The sequence below is a fragment of the Myxine glutinosa genome, chromosome 12 (genome assembly GCF_964187855.1).
Source record: "Myxine glutinosa chromosome 12, kmMyxGlut1.1, whole genome shotgun sequence".
NCBI lineage: Eukaryota > Metazoa > Chordata > Myxini > Myxiniformes > Myxinidae > Myxine > Myxine glutinosa.
The window spans coordinates 101,219,845-101,244,234 of NC_136272.1; the positions used below are offsets into that span (position 1 = coordinate 101,219,845).

The window sequence follows — 24,390 nt, forward strand, 5'->3', positions numbered from 1 at the left end:
CAGTAAAATTATTTTATAATACAATAATAATAACAATAATAATAACACGTATTTTCACATGGATAAGAAGGGTATGAAATGCTTAAATAATTGGGTCACAGTGTCTCTTCAACGTTAGACGTGGCATCTTGTCTTCCGGCATTAGTTGGTGGACGTTAAAGATCCCACGGTGTCCTTCGTGAAGTAGTCAGGTTCACTATGTTTTTTCGTTCAAAATTTTGGTAGATTAGCAAAACTATACATTTTTGGAATATTCAGAGCATGAGGAATCCAAAAATTAATGTTTACATTTGCGTAGACACCTTTGCGAAAATGACACTCAGGACAGTGATGAAGATCTGTAAAGCATATTCCTGAACGGTATAGACCTCGTAGATCCTGTGTATAGGATTTATAGTTCAATCTGATACTACCTATAACTTCCTATAACAACCTATAACTTCAAAGGACTTACAATGTCATGTATTATGTAATACAGTTATATCACAAATATAAAGACAATGGTTTTCAATTACCTTTGTTTGTTGCTTTTCTATAATCCTGAGCACTATTTTGAGGCCTTTATTGGATTCCTTGACCCAGAAAACATAGGATTAGCATATTTAATTAAGTCTCTAGGTTGACTAGAAGCCGAGATCGCGCAAAATATGTATTTTATGGCGGCCATTTTCAAAATCCAAAATGGCGGCCATGCAGGTGTCTGTGCAAATGCCAACATTGATTTTCAGATTCTCCATGCTCTGAAGATTACAAAAATGTACAGGTTTGCTAATCCCAAAATTTTGAAAGAAATTATATTTGTTAACATAGTGAACCTGACTATCTTCATCACTGTCCTGAGTGTCATTTTCGCGAAGGTGTTTACGCAAATGTAAACATTAATTTTTGGATTCCTCATGCTCTGAATATTCCAAAAATGTATAGTTTTGCTAATCTCCCAAAATTTTGAACGAAATTATATTTGTTAACATAGTGAACCTGACTAAAGAGTAAGCGAGTTATCGCTGGCACCCTCAACAAATTCCAAATTCCTGCTCTAACCTACAGGGGGCACTGCATCAGCCGCACAGACATGCTCCCAGACAATGACTCACGCCGTTGTGCTGCATACAAAATAAGATGATGAACAGGATCCCACCCTAAATAACACCATTTCCCATTCTCTTCCACCCCAAATAACCCCATTCCTAAGCCCTCCCCCGTTCCATGTTATTGTGGATTTTTCCCCTCTCCATTTTGTTTTCTTCCATTCTGCTCCAGCTCCTCCATGAGCCTCGGCCATGTATACAACAAAAACCTGCTGAGATGGTCTCATCCATTGCATTTGAAGACCCATATTTCCTGCAGCTGTTATTCCGTGAGCTCTATTCAAAAAGCCTATCCGAATTAATTAACTAGTTCATCGATTAATGTATCGGTTGGACAGGGAGGGTGGGGAATGAAATGCCCAGCACTAACCCCTACTGAAGACCATCGTATCACAATGGTCATGTGATGTGATGGACTTTGATACATTTATTACCAAATGATGATGTAAAAATGGCTCGTTTTCTTTTCCCTCCATGAAACCACGTCCCTGGCCAAATGTATTTCAGGAGAAAATGCAATTCTCCGCAACTTTTGTGACAAATGAACAACTGTGAGACTTTGATGGGAGGGAAGAGGAGTGAAGCAAACCTCATAATTGGTGTGAATCAAACTTGTATTGTCAACCGTCCATCACAAATGTAAAAAGTGTGTCTATCCAAACAGTTGGTGTCCAATGATACAGTACCACCTAACTCACCTGGTTACTACTCACCTGGTGGTATTCCAATCACACCAAAATGATCTATTTTGTATTCATGATAAACGGATGAGTGTGCTGTTGTTTGCTCATTGTTGTTGTTTTCAGCTGTGTGCGAATCTCCCTGCACCAGGTAAACGCGCAGGATGAAGACTCAGGCTCGATGGGAAGTTTACTCTACACCCTGTCTGAGCACGGAGACCTCGGATACGTACCTGAGTTCCAGGTGGACTCCCAGACCGGCCGCTTGTGCACCAGACGGTGGCTGGACCTTGGCGATGGACCCGCTAAACGTCATTTTTTGGTGTTCGCCAAGGATGGAGTAAGATTTTCTTTTCCATGATTTTCTATAATATTTATTAGGAGGAGCTCATGGTCGTCATGAAAGGGGAGGCGGCGGTGGTGGGCAAACAAATGTTTATCGCAAACAGAGTCAAACGAACACCGCGCGACCCAATGACGACCCTTGAACAAAACACGTGACCACGTAAGACGTTTCTTAATGCTCTAATTAGAATAACACAAACAATTGTTTGAAAGATGTTTGTATCGCCAACAACTCTCATAGCAGGACGTCCCAGCAACAACGTTGGCCATTCGTTATGGAGTTTAACTGTAGAGTGACGTTTGCTGTGATTGGTTGAAAACAAAACAGCACAATACCGCAATTTGACTCCTGACATGGTCTACTTCCTGACATTTACTCAAAGATCTTGATACTTCTCTTGTGTGGTTCAAATCATCGTTGGATGGATTTCTCCTGATCACCATCATAGTGCTGGCATCTCGAAGCATTCCGTAATGGAAAGAGATGACATTCCTGATGTATTTTGTGTTTGTAGAAACAGGAACATCCCTTGGCAGCCATTTTGTTTTTTTGGTTGGCATCCTGGAGCTAAATAATGGAGGGATGGGGGAAATGGGGAGAGAAAGGTTCTTCGTTGGGGGCATTGCATCAAACCAAGACTAAATTATTTTGAAGTAGGGAAAACCAAAAATATCACTTCATCTCACCTCCCACAGCAGTTGGCATACGTACCTCGCTCAACATTTAGTTTGAGAAAATTCATTGTCCTTATTTTTTTGCCGATGCAGACTGTCTTTATATGGACTAGATTTCCATTGTAAGTCTGAGTTAACTGTCGAAACATCAACAGTTAATGTTATGCAAGTGGCATTGGTTAATGTGAGTGGGAGTTACGGGGTCTATATAGTGAAGAAAATTGTGAATGGGAGCCCCCCCCCCCCCCCCCTCTAGCTATTGAGATGATGTACTGGATAGTTTACTAACAGGAAGACCTAATGGATTAGGTACTTAGGTATTTTATAAAGTTTACCAACAGAAAGACCTAATTGATTAGGTACTTAGGTATTTTATAAAGTTTACTAACAGGAAGACCTAATTGATTAGGTACTTAGGTATTTTATAAAGTTTACTAACAGGAAGACCGAATGGATTAGGTACTTAGGTATTTTATAAAGTTTACTAACAGGAAGACCTAATGGATTAGGTACTTAGGTATTTTATAAAGTTCGCTAACAGGAAGACCTAATGGATTAGGTACTTAGGTATTTTATAAAGTTTACTAACAGAAAGACCTAATTGATTAGGTACTTCGGTATTTTATAAAGTTTACTAACAGGAAGACCTAATGGATTAGGTACTTAGGTATTTTATAAAGTTTACTAACAGGAAGACCTAATGGATTAGGTACTTAGGTATTTTATAAAGTTTACTAACAGGAAGACCTAAAGGATGAGGTACTTCGGTATTTTATAAAGTTTACTAACAGGAAGACCTAATTGATTAGGTACTTAGGTATTTTATAAAGTTTACTAACAGGAAGACCTAATGGATTAGGTACTTAGGTATTTTATAAAGTTTACTAACAGGAAGACCTAATGGATTAGGTACTTAGGTATTTTATAAAGTTCGCTAACAGGAAGACCTAATGGATTAGGTACTTAGGTATTTTATAAAGTTTACTAACAGAAAGACCTAATTGATTAGGTACTTAGGTATTTTAAAAAGTTTACTAACAGGAAGACCTAATGGATGAGGTACTTAGGTATTTTATAAAGTTTACTAACAGAAAGACCTCATGGATTAGGTACTTCGGTATTTTATAAAGTTTATGAACAGAAAGACCTAATTGATTAGGTACTTAGGTATTTTATAAAGTTTACTAACAGAAAGACCTAATTGATTAGGTACTTAGGTATTTTATAAAGTTTACGAACAGGAAGACCTAATGGATTAGGTATTTAGGTGTTTTATAAAGTTTACTAACAGGAAGACCTAATGGATGAGGTACTTAGGTATTTTATAAAATTTACTAACAGAAAGACCAAATGGATTAGGTACTTAGGTATTTTATAAAGTTTACTAACAGGAAGACCTAATGGATGAGGTACTTAGGTATTTTATAAAGTTTACCAACAGAAAGACCTCATGGATTAGGTACTTCGGTATTTTATAAAGTTTACGAACAGAAAGACCTAATTGATTAGGTACTTAGGTATTTTATAAAGTTTACTAACAGAAAGACCTAATTGATTAGGTACTTAGGTATTTTATAAAGTTTACTAACAGGAAGACCTAATGGATTAGGTACTTAGGTGTTTTATAAAGTTTACTAACAGGAAGACCTAATGGATGAGGTACTTAGGTATTTTATAAAATTTACTAACAGAAAGACCAAATGGATTAGGTACTTAGGTATTTTATAAAGTTTACTAACAGGAAGACCTAATGGATTAGGTACTTAGGTATTTCATAAAGTTTACTAACAGGAAGACCTAATGGATGAGGTACTTAGGTATTTTATAAAGTTTACTAACAGAAAGACCTCATGGATTAGGTACTTAGGTGTTTTATAAAGTTTACTAACAGGAAGACCTAATGGATGAGGTACTTAGGTATTTTATAAAATTTACTAACAGAAAGACCAAATGGATTAGGTACTTAGGTATTTTATAAAGTTTACGAACAGGAAGACCTAATGGATTAGGTACTTAGATATTTTATAAAGTTTACTAACAGGAAGACCTAATGGATGAGGTACTTAGGTATTTTATAAAGTTTACTAACAGAAAGACCTCATGGATTAGGTACTTAGGTGTTTTATAAAGTTTACTAACAGGAAGACCTAATGGATGAGGTACTTAGGTATTTTATAAAATTTACTAACAGAAAGACCAAATGGATTAGGTACTTAGATATTTTATAAAGTTTACTAACAGGAAGACCTAATGGATTAGGTACTTAGGTATTTCATAAAGTTTACTAACAGAAAGACCTAATGGATGAGGTACTTAGGTATTTTATAAAGTTTACTAACAGAACGACCTAATGGATTGGGTACTTAGGTATTTCATAAAGTTTACTAACAGGAAGACCTCATGGATTAGGTACTGCACCCCTTCTACCTTCCTATCCCCAGCTCCAGATTTGCTTCTTGGATGCTGACTAGGTTATATTGGAGCCATTTTATTGGTTTTGAGGAGCACGCTTATGTTACACAACAACATAGCAGGGTCTGTATGTGTCTGCCGACTCAGAATTTCCTCCTCAAGTTGAGTTGCCTTAATGACATAGTGAAAGCCCTCAAAGGTTCTTTGGTATTTCTATTTTCACTCTTTTATTTTGAGCAGCACAAGCAAATAAATGTTGTAGATGTAGAATAACAGTTTTCTTTGTTACATCTGAGCATACATGGCCAGAAGCCAAACTGGATAAATGAACGTAATTGTCGCATTGCAGAGGTCTCCCTTCCATCTCTGTGGGCGACCGGTTGCCTGCGGCCTGTGGTGGGGTCATTAACATGCTAGCCTGCCACATACTAGCCCATTGCGCTCATCCTTCACAAAGTGGTAGTAACAGCACAATGTCGAATCACTGGGGATCTGTCGCAGCTGCTGTCAGCCACTCTAGTTAACGGGAAGCAGAGGGCCTAGGATCCCTGATTAGATTTGGCTTGGAGGTTCAGGTACTTCGTATAGCTCCTTCCCATGGTGCGAGAGGCTAAGGAGCCTTGGGATCCCCAAAGACCATTCTGAAGTCAGAAAGCGATGGGGTGACCCCCCACGGCCTTTTCTTTGAACTGTGGATATGCAGTTGGTACTGATTTGTGTCATAATGATAGCATTGAAAAGTCTAATAAAAAGGTTTCGCAACTATCAGACCTCCCGACCACATATTTAGTGCTCGTTACTGCAAGCAGAAAGGTCATAGGTTAGGGAGTGCAAGCAGAAAGGTCATAGGGTTAGGTGGTGCAAGCAGAAAGGTCATAGGTTAGGTGGTGCAAGCAGAAAGGTCATAGGGTTAGGTGGTGCAAGCAGAAAGGTCATAGGGTTAGGTGGTGCAAGCAGAAAGGTCATAGGGTTAGGTGGTGCAAGCAGAAAGGTCATAGGGTTAGGTGTTGCAAGCAGAAAGGTCATAGGGTTAGGTGGTGCAAGCAGAAAGGTCATAGGGTTAGGTGGTGCAAGCAGAAAGGTCATAGGGTTAGGTGATGCAAGCAGAAAGGTCATAGGGTTAGGTGGTGCAAGCAGAAAGGTCATAGGTTATGTGGTGCAAGCAGAAAGGTCATAGGGTTAGGTGATGCAAGCAGAAAGGTCATAGGGTTAGGTGATGCAAGCAGAAAGGTCATAGGGTTAGGTGGTGCAAGCAGAAAGGTCATAGGGTTAGGTGATGCAAGCAGAAAGGTCATAGGGTTAGGTGATGCAAGCAGAAAGGTCATAGGGTTAGGTGATGTAAGCAGAAAGGTCATAGGGTTCGGTGATGCAAGCAGAAAGGTCATAGGGCTAGGTGGTGCAAGCAGAAAGGTCATAGGGTTAAGTGATGCAAGCAGAAAGGTCATAGGGTTAGGTGATGCAAGCAGAAAGGTCATAGGGTTCGGTGATGCCAGCAGAAAGGTCATAGGGTTCGGTGATGCAAGCAGAAAAGTCATAGGGCTAGGTGGTACAAGCAGAAAGGTCATAGGGTTAGGTGGTGCAAGCAGAAAGGTCATAGGGCTAGATGGTGCAAGTAGAAAGGTCATAGGGTTAGGTGGTGCAAGCAGAAAGGTCATAGGGTTAGGTGATGCAAGCAGAAAGGTCATAGGGCTAGGTGGTACAAGCATAAAGGTCATAGGGTTAGGTGATGCAAGCAGAAAGGTCATAGGGTTAGGTGATGCAAGCAGAAAGGTCATAGGGCTAGGTGGTGCAAGCAGAAAGGTCATAGGGTTAGGTGATGCAAGCAGAAAGGTCATAGGGTTCGGTGATGCAAGCAGAAAGGTCATCGGGCTAGGTGGTACAAGCAGAAAGGTCATAGGGTTAGGTGGTACAAGCATGAGAGATGATTAACTTATGGCATCTTCACAATAAGCATCAGATAAGGAACTTCAGACAATATGTAAGAGTTTGATCAAACTTATGGACCTGGGACAAACTCTGTCGACGTACAATCAATGTCCACGTGAGAAAGGAAGTGTTTAACGAGATGCCAAGTAGCCAATGACGTCGACTTCCTGGCATGATGTATGCCAACATATGGGGATCTCGTTACTTGGTTAAATCGCCGTAAAATTACTTTGAAATGATGACGGTTTGGGTCGAACAAAAAGGTCGTTGGATTTCTCATGAAATCTGATAGAACTCTGATGACAAATCTCATCAGATATCATGAAAACATGAAAGTGGTTTTGTCAATGTCATGCACCTCTCACCTTCCTGTAACATTACTTTGGAAAGTGAAACCTTTATTATATTTTTGCATACAAAGACTAGGCTCATGGAAGAGGAGGAAGGTAACGTAACAAAGGTACGTGTTTGGATAGAGGAGGACTAATGAGAGTAGAAAATATCATGGGTACAGTTTGAGGATGACATGAAATGGTGGTTCGCTAACAAATTGAAGGGAAAGGAAGAGTGGGATCGCCTGGCCTCAGGGATGTGGTTATACCAGCAGGAGGAAAGATTGGCAAAGGAATGGAGGTGAGCATTTAGTCTGTATTTTAGAGGTTTAATGGGAAGTGTATGTTGGAAGAACTCATGCAATCTTCAGGATCTTGGGAGGGTCTTCGGGTTGAAAAAGCAGAGGGAGCAAGATCAAAATAGAGGTGGTAAAAAAATTAGGCCACCAATCTGTCTGTGACAAGAGAGCAATATACATTGTGCTTAAGCATTTTTGTAGAAGATGCCAATGATATTGAGAGATTTGGATTACTCAGCATCCGGGAGAAAAAGATCGAGAAGCCGGACACCGGCCCATAGGGGAAAGCAGTACTCCAACGACTACAGACAAAAGTCTTATAGGGTTTTTTCAACAAGAGCGAGGCTCATGGAGGTGCAAGGTTAAATTGACAGCGGAGTAGCGGAGCAGCAATTGGGCACAACCGGCAAAGGGATAAACAAACAGGAAAGGAAAAGATATAGGAGAAAGAGATAGCGGGGAAGCACTGAAATCAGCAAGTAAGAGGGTAGGAAGGTTCAATGGGGGTAAAAACGATCATGGGTCAGGATGGGTGATGACACGAGGTATTGGTACACTGCCTGGTTGAAGCCCTGTTGGGAAGAGTGAGACTGAACAGTCTCAGGAAGGTGATTCCATAGAGAGAAAAAGTGAGGAATAAGGGAGTTGAGGTGTATCTTCAGCCTGGATTTTGGAAGTTTAACCACGACGTGATTAGTAGAAGAATGCATGTGTGCTGGAGTTGCTGTTGTGGGTCACTTGACTGAGAGAGTAGAATGAAAAATTTTAGAGAATAGATGGTAGACAACAGAGAAACCACAGATCTGTCTGCCATGCGAGAGCAACAGACCAGAGCAACATTTTTGAGAAATCCCGACTTACCAACTAAGAGATTGGCACGATGCGGATGCATATTCTTTGGCTGGTCTTTGAAGCCAGCTTGGATATATAGTCTGCCCTTGCGAAGAGGTTTGGGATTGATGTTGAGGCCCAAAAGCTCAAGAGAATAAACTTCTTTCCGGTAGTTGGCTTTGGATATAAATAGGTGGGTTTATGAGACAGTCCTTCCAGAGAGACAAGGACAAATTGGTGTGGGGCTTCCCTCTACCTCCTGTCCTGCCTGCACCCGTTGCCCGGTCTTGCCCGCACTGCAACCTGGGCAAAGAGGGTTCTGAGATAGCCAAGGAGCTTCTGGTATGGCGCGTGTTGATCTATCTCCCGCATTGACTTTCATCGGGAGTGATGTATGGTAGTGATGTTGGCTGTCTTCCAAGCAGACAGCAGGTGACTTAAGGTGAAGGAAAGGCCAACGATAGCACATAGAGGAGGATTTGAGTCCATGGATTGATGCCACCTGGGGCAATCGCCGGAGCCGAGTCAAGTCGAGTTCTCTTACGACTTTCAGAAAAAGCTCAATGATATTTTGAGTCAATGTGCTTTCGCTCTTGCAGAAATGTTTTCCTTATATTATATTATATTATATTAATATTATATTATATTAATATTATATTATCCCTTATATTATACGATTCACTAAAGTTGCTTTGTTTCCAATGATAAACACAATGCCCAGGAATTTGTAAACACCGTATCAGCTCTTTTTTTTTCTCCCCCTATTATTGTTACTACCCTCGTTTTCCGCAGCCTTCCTGTGGCAGGAAGCTATAACAAATGGCTCAAGGGTGCTGAGTTAGAACAAACATGCTCCACAAACGGATTTGCCAAGGTTTTATTAGGATTCCCAGACTGGAGCGCAAAATGGTTGCGGATTAAATGTAATAATTTCAGTCGGCCTATTGTGACAGGTCTTGATAGCGTTTGATTAAGTGGCAATTGTTGAGTTCAGCAGGAAAAGCTTATCGTGAAAGCGTCGGACATAGTTTGAGGAGGGTATGCAGTACAGAAGAGATAAGCTTTGGAAAATAATAAACATAATAAACTAAGATAAGATAAGCATAGGTCTGGTGAACCGGGAAGATGTAAAATTGAATAAACAAAATAACCGGAGTGTATTTGTAAGAATGTCTATTATTTTGCTCATGTGGATTCGTCTGAACATGTCTCTGCCAAAGAGGCCTAAGATTCTTTGATACGTTCTGGAGACCACATGATCAACATTGGGCAGCCATGTTGAATGGACAGAACTGTAATCGGCTCAGTGTTTTTTTCCTCGCATGATGATGAAACACTTTTTCTGTTTTGTTTCGAACAATTCCTGGAAATGATTTCTCAAACACGTCGTTTTGCTGTTCAAGTCACAGTACGGACTGCTCAACCTCTTCTGCTGATATAGGAATGAACACTGGATCTTCTGAATCCATGGATTCGTGATAACATCCCAATAAAAATCTAATATTTTGCCTGATATTTTGCCTTAAAAGAAACAGCTAACTCATTTTAAAGGAGTAATGTTGAGTCCTTCTGGAAAGGTGTTCGGCCTGTTCATCGACCTCCTCGATCCAATCACTCGTCCAGTTCGATAACATGTGGAAGGTGATTGATCATCTATCTGTTGAAGTTTTGGTATCTTTTCATCGACCTCTTCATCCCAGTTTTGTTTTGTTTGTAGAGCATGGTGCTCTGATAATTCCCTGAATCTCACCTGAATCTATTTGGTACATTATAAAGGTTTATATTTTGGTACATTATAATGGAGGAAGTTTCGGGAACTGAGTGGCATGCTGACGAGGAGGGGAGTGTCGTTGAAGCTGAAGGGAAAGGTGTATGCTGCATGTGTGAGAAGTGTTACGATTTATGGGAGCGAGACATGGGTAATGAACGTAGAGCAGCAACGAAGGCTGGAAAGGGTGGAAATGCGAATGGTTCGGTGGATGTGCGGAGTGTCGTTGAGAGAGAGGAAGACAAATGATGAATTGCGAAAGATGATGGGAATAGAGCCTGTGATTGATGCTGTGAAGAGAAACAGGTTGAGATGGTTTGGTCATGTGTTGAGGAAGGATGAAAGTGACTGGTTGAGAAGAGTGATGGAAATGAATGTAGAAGGAAGTAGAGGACGGGGAAGACCGAGAAAGACTTGGCTAAAGATGGTGGAAGAAGAAATGCGGGCAAGGGGCTTAACAAGGAGAGATGCAGAAAATAGGGCAAAATGGAGAAGATTGTCATGGGGACCGCAAGGCTAACCCCCGCCCCAGCAGGGAAAATGGCCTTAAAATGCATGTTGTTGTATAAAGGTGCGTGATGCTGACATCATTCAGAGATCCATGCCAGGATTGTGATGCCAGGATGGCCGAAAGGTATTGTTACATATTTATGTGAATGTATGTGAATTACCATTCAGGTCTTTGCTTATCCGTGTGTAGTATATTAAGTTGTTGTGTAGTTGTTGTGGTTGGAGGGTCAGGAGCCTTTCTGAGGGAGGGGCCGGAAACGGAAGTGACTGGAAACGGAAGAGGAAAAGACACGAGGAAAAAAGGACGGGTATTCTTCCTCGCCCCGCTCCGACAAAAGGTGGGATCGACCTTGCGCTGCGTGGAACAGCGGCGTTCCGAAGCCTGTCTGGCGAGAGGAATTACCAGGACGTGTACCTGCCCGGTGGAGACGTCAAGTTGACGTGGGGCCGTGCATCGACCCCGCGTCTGGCATTGTTCGCGGCACCGTCCAAACAGACGCGTGCAGGTCGCACGTTGGGGCCTAACGCGCCTTGCAAGCGGCGTGGGGTTTGGCTTGCTCTACCGTATCCGCTTCGCGTGGCCACGAGGGGCTGCAGCCACGGTGCCTGGTACGATACCTGCCCGGTGGAAACACGTCCACCTGGGGTTCGTTCAACCGCCCGACTGCGGCGACGGCGACCATCATCTTGGTCAGGAGGGGCCCAGAGACACTGTGCGGGATCGAGACCAAAAGGGTGTCGTGAGTACTCACCGGGACACACATGTATAAGATGGCCATCTTAATCATAGGGAATTGATTGTGGATTGAGAATTGTTGAGGGTTGTGTATTATTGATTGCTCGGGGAAGATCTCCGTGGTTGTGTCATTGAAATATGGTGGATGGTTGTGTATTGTTGATTGCTCGGGGAAAATCTCCGTGGTTGTGTCATTGAAATTGTATGGTATCATTGCCATTGAAATATATCCTTGAACGTCAGGTGTCTCTTGGGTGAAATTCATATGGATTGCGTGGCGAAAGCGCATATATAATACAGCTTTCTGGCGAAGTTCCTCTCACGGTCCGGGGGTCACTGAGACCAGGTATTCACCGAGGGGACCACGTAACAGTATGCACACTCACCTCTGAGCTGTCTAGCTTGGGTTTGAATCTCAGCTCAGTGATAAACTGCCATCCTGGTGTCTCACAGGCTGGACGAGACATCAATGTGTGTGCCGTCCCTCAGATGGATGTTAAATCGGGGATCCCGTCCATTAATTGGTGGGCGCGTTAAAGATTCCATGGTGTCTTTCATGAAGAGTCGGTGCTTTAGCATCTGCACTTTGAGCAAATTCCAAATTCCTGCTCTAACCAATGAGAAACTGTATCAGCAGCATAACTGCTTCTACAGCACATTATGCCACCCTCAGTCATAGTCAGAAAGAAGAAGAACATTAAGGGTGGCAGGAAATTAGAGGTAAAATTTTACACTAGCTGCGATGAAGTTTTCTATTCCATGTGGATTTTATTTACTCTGTGGTATCCATAAAAAGAGAAACGTCTCCAATACTTGACCCTTGTGGATTATTGATTTTTGATAACTGTAATTTTGGATTGGTGATACCGCACAGGAAGATTTGGAAAAAATTGCCATTTTCTCCCTCTACATTTTCTGCAATTTCCCAAATCATTCAATAATTCTGTGCTACGATGATGGTAGAGCTTTGTGCCATAAAGAGTGAGTTCATAAATTTGTTCATCGAGTCATAATGTGACCAATGGTTCCTTCAAAAATAATTTAAACTGAAATTACAATGTACACGACGTGTACTACATAAACAACGAGAACGGCACTCAGTAGAGAGCATACCTCTACCTGGTTGGCCATATCACTCAATGGTAAAGAATCACTTAAAAAATTATACTAGATGGATCCAGATCCGGATCTTCACCAAAATTGAATCCATTCTTCCTTGTCACACACACAACCAGTCCAACAAGTTTCGTCCAAATCCATCCATAACTTTTTGAGATACACTGCTATGTATCGTTTTTGGCCCGATCTCCCAAAGGTGAAGAATCACTTCTTTTCTTTTTTTTGTATACAAGATCGATGCTCGTGTAAGAGCTAAAATTAATCACAAAAAAACCGGACACACAAAACATATAATAAAGTGTGCGGGAGTCAAGATGGGTGGAGAGAGGGATACACACAAGTACAACAGTAAAGAACAGGGACATCGGGAGATCTGTGGGAGGGAGAGGGCTTGGGAGGAGGAGGCATGGGAAGGGGAGGGAAGTGGGAGAGGTATAAAACACGTGGACACTGCAAGGACTTCCAGGAAAGAAGTCGGAATTTCAAAAAAGTGGATCTTGGGTGAATTCGCGGGGGTAGAAAAGATCAAGGTTTTGGTTGGGGGAAGATAAGAGATGGTGGTGAACAGCTGTTTTAAAGACCTGGAGGGAGGAGTGGGATTGAAGAGAGTGAGGGAGTTTGTTCCAGAAGAATGAAAGAGTGAAGGTGAGCAGAGTCTTTATTTTGGCAATTTCACCAGTAGAGGGTTGCTGGCAGATCTTGTGCGACCTGTAGGAATATTTGGGGGACAGAGCACAGAGAGAGCTGGGGGAGCAAGGTGTGAGGCAGGAGCACCAGTCCAGAGGGGAGAGCAGTATTCCATTGAACTGCGGATGAAAGCTTTGTATGTGGTGAGGAGCTCAGGTGTGCCAAGGAAGGACTTCGCATGACGGAGGATGCCCAGTCGGCGACTGGCTTTGTAGGCCAGATAGGAAATGTGGATTTCCCAGGAAAGATCATGGCAGATAGTGAGACCCAAAAGTTTGAGTGACAGAACTTCCTGGACAGGATTGTTCAGAAAGTAGATGGGAGGATTGTCCAGTAGATCTGTGAGAGATCACACTCTCACAATGTCTCTCCGAAGAGAGACATTGTGAGAGTGTGAGATTTTCAGGATTGAAAGACATGATCCACCTTTTTGACCAGTCTGTGATTTTGTCCAGGTCTGCAGAGAGTGAGGAGGCTGCAGACTGCCGATTTGAAGGATGAGGAATTGAGCGGCAGAGAGTGGAGGCATCAGCAAAGAGATAGAGGGGATTTTCCAGAGAGTCAGAGCGATCATTGATGAAGACCAGAAAAAGCACAAGGCCCAGAACACTACCTTGGGGAACCCCAGCCTGAACAGGAGGCTGGGGGGGGGGGGGGGGGGGGGGTGGGGGGGGGAGATGAGAGAAATCCATCCACCCATGGTTGAGACAGCAGAAGTAGCATGTCCAGAGTAGAGTGACCTGGTCTGAAACCAAATTGATGATCAGAGATGATAAGATGACTTTAAAAAATAAATAATTCTCATATCCGAATCCATATTCAGATCTTCACCAAAATTGAATCATATCGTCCTTGTCAGACACCCAACCCGTCCACCAGGTTTCTTCCAAATCCATCCATAACTTTTTGAGATATCCTGCTTTGTATCGTGTTTGGCCCAATCTCCCAATGGTGAAGAATTACTTAAAAAATTATAGTAGCCAGATCCGAATCCGGATCTCTTCACCAAAAATCTAATCATTTCGTCCTTGTCACATACTACATCTTTGCCAAATTTCGTCCAAATCTGTCCACAACTTTTTGAGATATTTTGTTCACAGACAAACGGACAGACAAACAGACAGGAGTGAAAATATAACCTCCATCCACCTTTGGTGGCGGAGGTAACTAGAAAACATGTGAAAATGTGAATCCCATCCGCGTCCGTTTGTATTCAGTTGTCTTCTTCTTCCGTATGCTCAAAATAACAAAAACAGTTTCAAAGAAAATACAAAATGAATTAAATTGATGATTTTATGCAGCCATGACCTTTGAGTTTTAGATCTAACAAAAATTATCAGCTTCTAGACTTTGATTGGTGAACCAATTCTGTGACCCAATATGCATATTCTTAAAATGTCAGGTCAATTGGACAAAAAGTGATGGTTTTATGCAACCTTGACCTTTGACCTTTTGATCTTTAAAAAAACAATCGACTCCTACCTTTTGATTTGTGAACCCATTCAGTGACCCGATATGCAAATTCCTGAAATTTTAGGTCAATTGGGTGAAAATTGGTGATATTACGCAACCTTGACCTTCGACCTTTTGATCTAAAAAAACAATCGGCTTGTTGGTTTTGATTGGGGACCCAACTCAGTGACCCAATAAGCAAATTCTTTAAAATGTCAGGTCAAATGAATGAAAATTGATGATTTTATGTAACGCTGACCTTTGACCTTTTGACGAAATTATTAATTTGCCTTCTCCATATTCTCATAATATAGCTTTGTTGAAAATGTGATGAGAAAACTTAAATGGTACTGGTAAGTTGAAATTTCCGGTCAATTGGATGAAAATTGATTTTAGGTGATGCAGACCTTTAACCTTTTGACCTTTTGACAAAAATATCAATTTGTCTTCTCCATATTATCATAACAATGCTTTGTTGAAAATCTGATGACAAAACTCAAATGGTAAATTGACATTTCAGGTCAATTGGATGAAAATTGATGATTTTATGCGACACTGACCTTTGACCTTTTGACAAAATTATTATTTTGCCTTCCCCATATTATCATAATAAAGGTTATGTGAAAGTTTTATGACAATAGCTCAAATGGTAAAAAAAAAAGTTACAGCCCGGACACACACACACACACACACACACACACACACACACACACACACAGAAGTGATTACAATACCTCATCTCCTGCTGTGCAGAGCACGGGCTAATAAACAAGTTTCATGCAAGATCACAGAGATCCATCGGTCATTTCTCATCAGGCACGTGATGCAATTAAAGATGTTAAAATGCCAGATGGGGTTTTCCTGAGAAAGAAAGAGCTGAAGCTTGGCCCATTGTTGGGAATTTGACAATGTTACCAGCTCACAATGGCCTGCTGTTGCCAAACATGACATGTAGGAATACGTTAAATTCATTACCCTGTCTTTGTCCGCTGATGCAGGGTGGGTTGCAATCACACGCCAAAGTGCACATAGATCTGGAGCATACGGACAGTAACCAGCTGAGGTTCCATGACACATCCTTCCAAGCCCGTCTTGGCCTTCCTGCTCCTACTGGCGCTGCAGTCGTGCGGGTCACAGCAGCCGCCTACCCAAAGCTTGGGAGTCATGGAGCGCCACAATATCATATCGACAAAGGAAACTCTGATGGACTTTTTGCCATTGATACAAACACAGGCAAGTTCTAGTGAAAGATAGAAAAAGTCTCACTTCCATTTTCACACTTCCTACCAATTATGGTCAGAAAGTAAGTCCTCATCTTTGTACCCACATCCCTCAGCCATTATTCTCCCAAAACTAAAGCATAAATCTCGTGAAATAACAGCAGCTTTGGCTTTTGACTCCGAAGTTACAGCCTCTAATTCCTCTTTAATGTGAGTCAATATGCTTGCTGAACTAACCCAGGTGTTTTGATTCCTTCCTTCTTCATCCGTAGGCCTAATCACGCTGGCTCGAGCTTTGGCTGTGTCTCCAGTGGCCTCACGGTCTCAGCGGCTTTCAGTGCTGGCCCAGGTGGGTGAAAGTGCTGAAGCAACGGCAACTGCTAATGTCACCGTCATCTTCTTCCCTCGAGGGTCCGCTAGCTCCAGACCTCGTCACCATCCCGCAACCTGGATTCCAGAAGGTGATAATGATCCAGCATGTGAAAATATTGCAACAGTCTCTTCCTCTACTTTTTCAACTGCTTCTTCTCCTACTTCTTATACTTTTTCTCTTACTGTCTCTTTCCGTTAATCTTCGTTCTGACGTACATCCCAACAAGTTGATCATTGGGATAACTTTGTAGTACCTTTCCTGCAAGTGTACGTGACAACCTAACCTAACCATTTCCCTAACCCTAACCCTAACCCTAACCCTAATAACCCTAACCCTAACCCTAACCCTAACCCTAATAACCCTAATCTTAACCCTAACCCTAACCCTAACCCTAATAACCCTAACCCTAACCCTAATAACTCTAATCTTAACCCTAACCCTAACCCTAACCCTAACCCTAATAACCCTAATCTTAACCCTAACCCTAACCCTAACCCTAATAACCCTAACCCTAACCCTAATAACTCTAATCTTAACCCTAACCCTAACCCTAACCCTAACCCTAATAACCCTAATCTTAACCCTAACCCTAACCCTTACCCTTAGTTGTGACATTTTGACAGATCATTTGGAACCATATGTCACACACGGTTGAGCATTGGGTCACAGCTCCAGACTAAATTTGGCACTAGGCCATTTTATAAACTTCCATTGTAATGGAAACCATTGAAAGAGCCTCGCAAGGGAAAAGTTCAGGCTGCTTAATTTTACCAGTCAATTCATCTTCATACTTGCTGTTACTCTGGTCTGGATCCCTCACAGGAAAACAGGACGGCAGTTTAACCGCTTCCTCGCTGCCGGTGAACCCGCCCAGAGGTGCCTCGGTAAGCATGCTCACGTTTTCACACAAAGTATACCTTATTGTTTCTGCCATTTATTCGCCTGGGCCTAAACTCTTTTGACCTGGGCCAAAAATGCGATTATTGCTCCAAATCACTGAGCGGATAGAAATTTTCATTTTTCAAGTACTTCCACAAATTGCGGTTGATACACGAGAACGTGTCAATGAGGTCTCTCCAAAGGCCGTGTTTCTGTGCCAAGTAAAGTCTTGCATATGGTTTCCATTCGATAAATGGGAGGAAGATGATGTGACAAGGGTTTTCATAGCTGAATGTTCCTTTCCTGTCAAAGTTTCCTTGTATAATGTGATATTTATACAAAAAGGGAGCTTGGTGGTGACTTAATGGTTAACGCAGTTGACTCTGGGTCTTTAAGGTACTGAGTTCAAGCCTGAGCATGCCAAAATGAGTACCAGCTTGCTGGGAGTGAGGCAGTCCAGTGTCGGAGTGGTGACCGGCCCATCCAGGATTGTGCTCCCCTAGCCAATGGAACTTCCTCGGTGGCCTTATGAACCTGACAGCATGAGGAGGATCATCCATCCGTCATCCAATACAAAAGACTAATGCCTATATCAACCAGCTCTGTCCACACCTGCAATCTTTGGTCCAACTTTATACATTCGCCAACTCCTTTTCTTCCACATATCAAATTCCCAATGCTTTGCCTCCCATGCGTCCCACCCAGTCTTACATTTGAACCCTTCAACTTTGCTAAAGTTATTCATTGTTGGCTTAGAGGAGCAGTTTTGTTCAACTCCTGGCAATAACAACAAGGTGCTTCCTTTGATCTAGGTTTCACATGTGATCAGGGTCACGTGGCTGCTTCTCACATCCCTTCAAAGGTTGTGTGGTTGCTCTTATACAGGAAGTGGTTTGGGTGGAAGAGCAGAATGACGATGGAGGTCAAAATTGGACCAAAAGATCTTGAGAGTGAGCAGAAAACACATGATGGAGGAATCCTACTAAAATACGCCATTTCGTGTCTGTCTGTCTTTCTGTCTGTCTGATGAATTTTCGACGCCAATACATTCCGTCGTTACTTATCCAATCTCAACGAAACTTGACAGGATGATGAAAGGTTACATAATGAAGGTTGTAGCGCATTCATTTGCCCCCCACCCCAAGGGGGTTTTCTCCCCCTGAGCGGGTTTTCCCCGCCATTGCCGTGAATGGCGTTGCGTGTTGAGGTGTATATCAATGTTAAATTAGCTTTATCGTGGCGTGTGTCCAAATAAGAAGATTTATCGTGGCGTTTTTCCAAAGATGCTTTTAATAACAAAATTAATGATGATGGCATATTGTTAATGTTATTACAAAACAATATTAAACCAATAATGTCCCACTTCCCCAAGGCGTTTTTCCTGCAGTGATAACGTGTATAAATAGCTTATAATTATAATGGCGTTTCCGTGGGAGCAGCAGCTTCTCCATTTACGGGAAGTAAAAATATTATACACCACAAACACGGATGCTTATCTTTTTAAACAGTTGTTAATTCTCTTTATAACACGAAATGAAGAAATTTGGAGGAATCCCGACATCCGTGAAGTAAGGTTTACTTGCATAATTGAGCGAAGATCTACTGTACTCTATATAACCCATAAATGTTGGGTTAATAACATGGCCCTTTCTGACGCTACCGTGGCATTTTTCGTAGCGAACTTTTGAAACTCGCTCCTACTGTTTGATACGAAAAAGAAAGGGAGAAGCTCGGGGTGTGTTCATTTACCAAGCAGCTAGCTAGCGCTTGCCAAGCCAGCTGTTCCTTAACGGTTTTGAATGGAGTGCTTGCTCAAATGCTGAAACCACTTGGAAATCTCTCCACAAGAAACTTGGTAAATGAACATACACCCAATGTTCTTGAGACCCGCCCATAAATAGACTGTTGTGGCGGACACAAAAGCCCACAGGCGTGGTGACATCATTCCGCGCACCAAGTGGGCGGTGGCCACGCCCGAGGGGTAGGCGTGGCCTCATGATATACACCGGGCGTGCAGCCCGGAGCGCGCCAGTGTTACAGTGAGCTCCTGAAATAAAGACGCTTATAAGTTACCGCTTGTCCGCTTCCTCCTTGCTCGCAAGCAGCGCGCGTAACGCCGCGCTTTACTGGTGACCCCCTCGACGTTGGATCTGCCGGAACGATCCTTCCACACGCGACGCCATTGCCATGGCCAACTTCATCAAACTTCCCGAATTTTGGGAGGCTCAGGCCGAAGTCTGGTTCGTCCAGGCCGAAGCCCAATTTCAGCTTCGGCGCCTCACCGGTGATGACACGCGCTATTGCCACGTCATCGCCTCCCTCGGGCCCGGCACGGCCGCTCGAGTTGTGTCCGTCCTTCGCCACCCACCGGATGGCCACAAGTACGAGGCACTCAAGCGGCTACTCCTAGCCACGTTCGGCCTCACGGACGACGCACGGGCCGACCGCCTCCTGGATCTCCCCGAGCTCGGTGACATGCGCCCGTCGGTCCGAATGGACCATATGCTGTCACTGTTGGGTGACGAAGCCCCCGGTTCTCTATTCCGGGCGCTTTTCCGTCGCCAACTTCCAGCGCAGGTTCGCCTCGCGTTGGCCGGGACCGGGCTAACGGAACCCCGAGCATTGGCGGCCGAGGCGGACAAGTACTTCGCCGCTTCGGACACGCGGGCGAGAGTCGGCGTAGCCGTCACGGCCCTCGTGGCTGATGCTGCTAATGCTGCTGATGCTGCTAATGCTGCTGATGCTGCTAATGCTGCTGATGCTGCTGATCCACAGCATCAGCTTATACCGCATACGCAGCATGCTGATATGCACCTCGTGACCGCCGCCACGCCCCGCCCACCGCCGCGGCGAAAACCGCCACCGCGGGGAAACCCGCCAACTCCACCGGCCTGGCGGAGCCAGCCGCGCTCCTCCAGCTCCACCACCTGGTGCTGGTTCCACGCCAAGTTCGGCCACGAAGCTCGGCAGTGTCATCCGCCATGCTCCTTCAACAGGTCGGGAAACGCCCGGGCCGGCGCTCAATAGTGGCGATGAGCGCCGGCCGTTCGAGCAGCCTGCTGTTCATAACGGACACCTTCTCCGGGCGCCGTTACCTGTGCGACACGGGAGCGCAGGTGAGTGTCGTTCCCACCGGCACGTCAGACAAGCACGCCGCGGGTGGGGGCCCCGCGCTGCTTGCCGCGAACGGGACGCCCATCCGTACGTACGGAAAACGCTGCCTCTCTCTGCGGTTCGGAGGGCAGGTTTTCCGATGGACGTTCGTCACCGCCGACGTGCCCATGGCACTGCTTGGCGCGGACTTCCTGTGCGCTAATGGGCTCCTGGTCGACGTCAAGCGCAGACGTCTTGTCCAGGCCGAGACGTTCAGCTCGCTCGCTTGTGCGTTGCCCAGCTCGGCGAGCAGCTCAATGAGCGGCTTGCCAAGCGGCTTGCCGAACGGTTCAGTTCCGGCCACGTTGGTCTGTACGCTTCCGGCAGCGGACGCATTCACCCGCCTCCTCGCCGGCTTCCCGGCCCTCACGCGGCCCACCTTCTCAGCGGGGGCCGTCAAGCACGGGGTGGCCCATCACATCCCCACCGTCGGGCCACCGGTCTACGCCCGGGCACGCCGCCTCGAGCCGACGAAGCTGGCGGTGGCAAAAGCGGGGTTCGCTACCCTGGAGCGACTCGGCATCGTTCGGCGCTCAGAGAGCGCTTGAGCGTCGCCGCTGCACATCGTGCCGAAGCCCGGCGGGGGATGGCGACCGTGCGGGGACTATCGCCGTCTCAATGACGCCACGACTCCCGACCGCTACCCCATCCCCCACATTCAGGACTTTTCCGTCCGTTTGGCGGGCATGTCCTTCTTCTCGAAGGTGGACCTCATACGCGGCTACCATCAGGTCCCCGTCAGGCCGGAGGACGTCCCGAAGACGGCGGTCATCACGCCTTTCGGACTCTTCGAGTTCCTGCGCATGCCCTTCGGTCTGAAGAATGCGGCTCAGGCGTTCCAGCGACTGATGGACAGCATCCTGCGCGACTTGGATTTTGTCTACGTTTACCTGGACGATATCCTCGTCGCCAGCGCGTCCCGTGAAGAGCACCTACGCCACCTCCGCACGCTCTTCGAACGCCTGGGCCAGCATGGCCTGATTGTGAACCCCGCAAAGCAGGGGCCACGAAGCTCGGCAGTGTCATCCGCCATGCTCCTTCAACAGGTCGGGAAACGCCCGGGCCGGCGCTCAATAGTGTCGATGAGCGCCGGCCGTTCGAGCAGCCTGCTGTTCATAACGGACACCTTCTCCGGGCGCCGTTACCTGTGCGACACGGGAACGCAGGTGAGTGTCGTTCCCGCCGGCACGTCAGACAAGCACGATGTGCAGCGGCGACGCTCAAGCGCTCTCTGAGCGCCGAACGACGCCGCGGGTGGGGGCCCCACGCTGCTTGCCGCGAACGGGACGCCCATCCGTACGTACGGAAAACGCTGCCTCTCTCTGCGGTTCGGAGGGCAGGTTTTCCGATGGACGTTCGTCACCGCCGACGTGCCCATGGCACTGCTTGGCGCGGACTTCCTGTGCGCTAATGGGCTCCTGGTCGACGTCAAGCGCAGACGTCTTGTCCAGGCCGAGACGTTCAGCTTGCTCGCTTGTGCGTTGCCCAGCTCGGCGAGCAGCTCAATGAGCGGCTTGCCAAGCGGCTTGCCGAACGGTTCAGTTCCGGCCACGTTGGTCTGTACGCTTCCGGCAGCGGACGCATTCACCCGCCTCCTCGCCGGCTTCCCGGCCCTCACGCGGCCCACCTTCTCAGCGGGGGCCGTCAAGCACGGGGTGGCCCATCACATCCCCACCGTCGGGCCACCGGTCTACGCCCGGGCACGCCGCCTCGAGCCGACGAAGCTGGCGGTGGCAAAAGCGGGGTTCGCTACCCTGGAGCGACTCGGCATCGTTCGGCGCTCAGAGAGCGCTTGAGCGTCGCCGCTGCACATCGTGCCGAAGCCCGGCGGGGGATGGCGACCGTGCGGGGACTATCGCCGTCTCAATGACGCCACGACTCCCGACCGCTACCCCATCCCCCACATTCAGGACTTTTCCGCCCGTTTGGCGGGCATGTCCTTCTTCTCGAAGGTGGACCTCATACGCGGCTACCATCAGGTCCCCGTCAGGCCGGAGGACGTCCCGAAGACGGCGGTCATCACGCCTTTCGGACTCTTCGAGTTCCTGCGCATGCCCTTCGGTCTGAAGAATGCGGCTCAGGCGTTCCAGCGACTGATGGACAGCGTCCTGCGCGACTTGGATTTTGTCTACGTTTACCTGGACGATATCCTCGTCGCCAGCGCGTCCCGTGAAGAGCACCTACGCCACCTCCGCACGCTCTTCGAACGCCTGGGCCAGCATGGCCTGATTGTGAACCCCGCAAAGCAGGGGCCACGAAGCTCGGCAGTGTCATCCGCCATGCTCCTTCAACAGGTCGGGAAACGCCCGGGCCGGCGCTCAATAGTGTCGATGAGCGCCGGCCGTTCGAGCAGCCTGCTGTTCATAACGGACACCTTCTCCGGGCGCCGTTACCTGTGCGACACGGGAACGCAGGTGAGTGTCGTTCCCGCCGGCACGTCAGACAAGCACGCCGCGGGTGGGGGCCCCACGCTGCTTGCCGCGAACGGGACGCCCATCCGTACGTACGGAAAACGCTGCCTCTCTCTGCGGTTCGGAGGGCAGGTTTTCCGATGGACGTTCGTCACCGCCGACGTGCCCATGGCACTGCTTGGCGCGGACTTCCTGTGCGCTAATGGGCTCCTGGTCGACGTCAAGCGCAAACGTCTTGTCCAGGCCGAGACGTTCAGCTTGCTCGCTTGTGCGTTGCCCAGCTCGGCGAGCAGCTCAATGAGCGGCTTGCCAAGCGGCTTGCCGAACGGTTCGGTTCCGGCCACGTTGGTCTGTACGCTTCCGGCAGCGGACGCATTCACCCGCCTCCTCGCCGGCTTCCCGGCCCTCACGTGGCCCACCTTCTCGGCGGGGGCCATCAAGCACGGGGTGGCCCATCACATCCCCACCGTCGGGCCACTGGTATACGCCCGGGCACGCCGCCTCGAGCCGACGAAGCTGGCGGTGGCAAAAGCGGGGTTCGCTACCCTGGAGCGACTCGGCATCGTTCGGCGCTCAGAGAGCACTTGGGCGTCGCCGCTGCACATCGTGCCGAAGCCCGGCGGGGGATGGCGACCGTGCGGGGACTATCGCCGTCTCAATGACGCCACTACTCCCGACCGCTACCCCGTCCCCCACATTCAGGACTTTTCCGCCCGTTTGGCGGGCATGTCCTTCTTCTCGAAGGTGGACCTCATATGCGGCTACCATCAGGTCCCCGTCAGGCCGGAGGACGTCCCGAAGATGTCGGTCATCACGCCATTCGGACTCTTCGAGTTCCTGCGCATGCCCTTCGGTCTGAAGAATGCGGCTCAGGCGTTCCAGCGACTGATGGACAGCGTCCTGCACGACTTGGATTTTGTCTACGTCTACCTGGACGCTATCCTCGTCGCCAGCGCATCCCGCGAAGAGCACCTACGCCACCTCCGCACGCTCTTCGAACGCCTGGGCCAGCATGGCCTGATTGTGAACCCCGCAAAGTGCCGGTTCGGCGCCGCCATAATCGATTTTCTGGGGCACCGTGTCACCAGGCACGGAGCCGTCCCCCTGCCGGCCAAGGTGGAGGCGGTGAAGGGGTTTCTGCGCCCCCGCACGATCAGAGGGCTGCAGGAGTTCCTGGGCATGGTGAACTTTTACCATCGGTTCCTGCCAAGTATCGCCCAGCTCCTGCGCCCCCTGCACGAAGCTCTCTGAGGTAAGCCGGGCAAAGGCGACGTTACCTGGACCGAGCAGATGGACACGGCGTTCACGGGCGCGACGCTCGCCTTGGCTAACGCCACCATGCTCGCGCACCCGGTGCCCGATGCACCGATCGCCCTCACCACCGATGCCTCGGACTACGCGGTGGGCGCGGTGCACGAGCAATGGGTGCGTGGAGCTTGGCAACCGCTGGCGTTCTTTAGCCGGCAGCTTCGCCCGCCCGAACGCCGTTACAGT

At 46.9% G+C, this 24,390-nt stretch overlaps 1 protein-coding gene across 1 annotated transcript in view; it reads left to right on the forward strand.

Annotated features, from left to right (window-relative positions):
• The window catches only part of DCHS1 (dachsous cadherin-related 1), a 64,599-nt gene that overhangs the window by 7,482 nt on the left and 32,727 nt on the right, over positions 1–24,390 (forward strand). The window contains exons 2-5 of the mRNA XM_068132196.2: positions 1,920–2,108; positions 15,859–16,093; positions 16,353–16,541; positions 17,276–17,337. Of these exons, the coding sequence (XP_067988297.2) occupies positions 1,920–2,108; positions 15,859–16,093; positions 16,353–16,541; positions 17,276–17,337 (675 nt within the window). The remainder of the gene's footprint in view (positions 1–1,919; positions 2,109–15,858; positions 16,094–16,352; positions 16,542–17,275; positions 17,338–24,390) is intronic.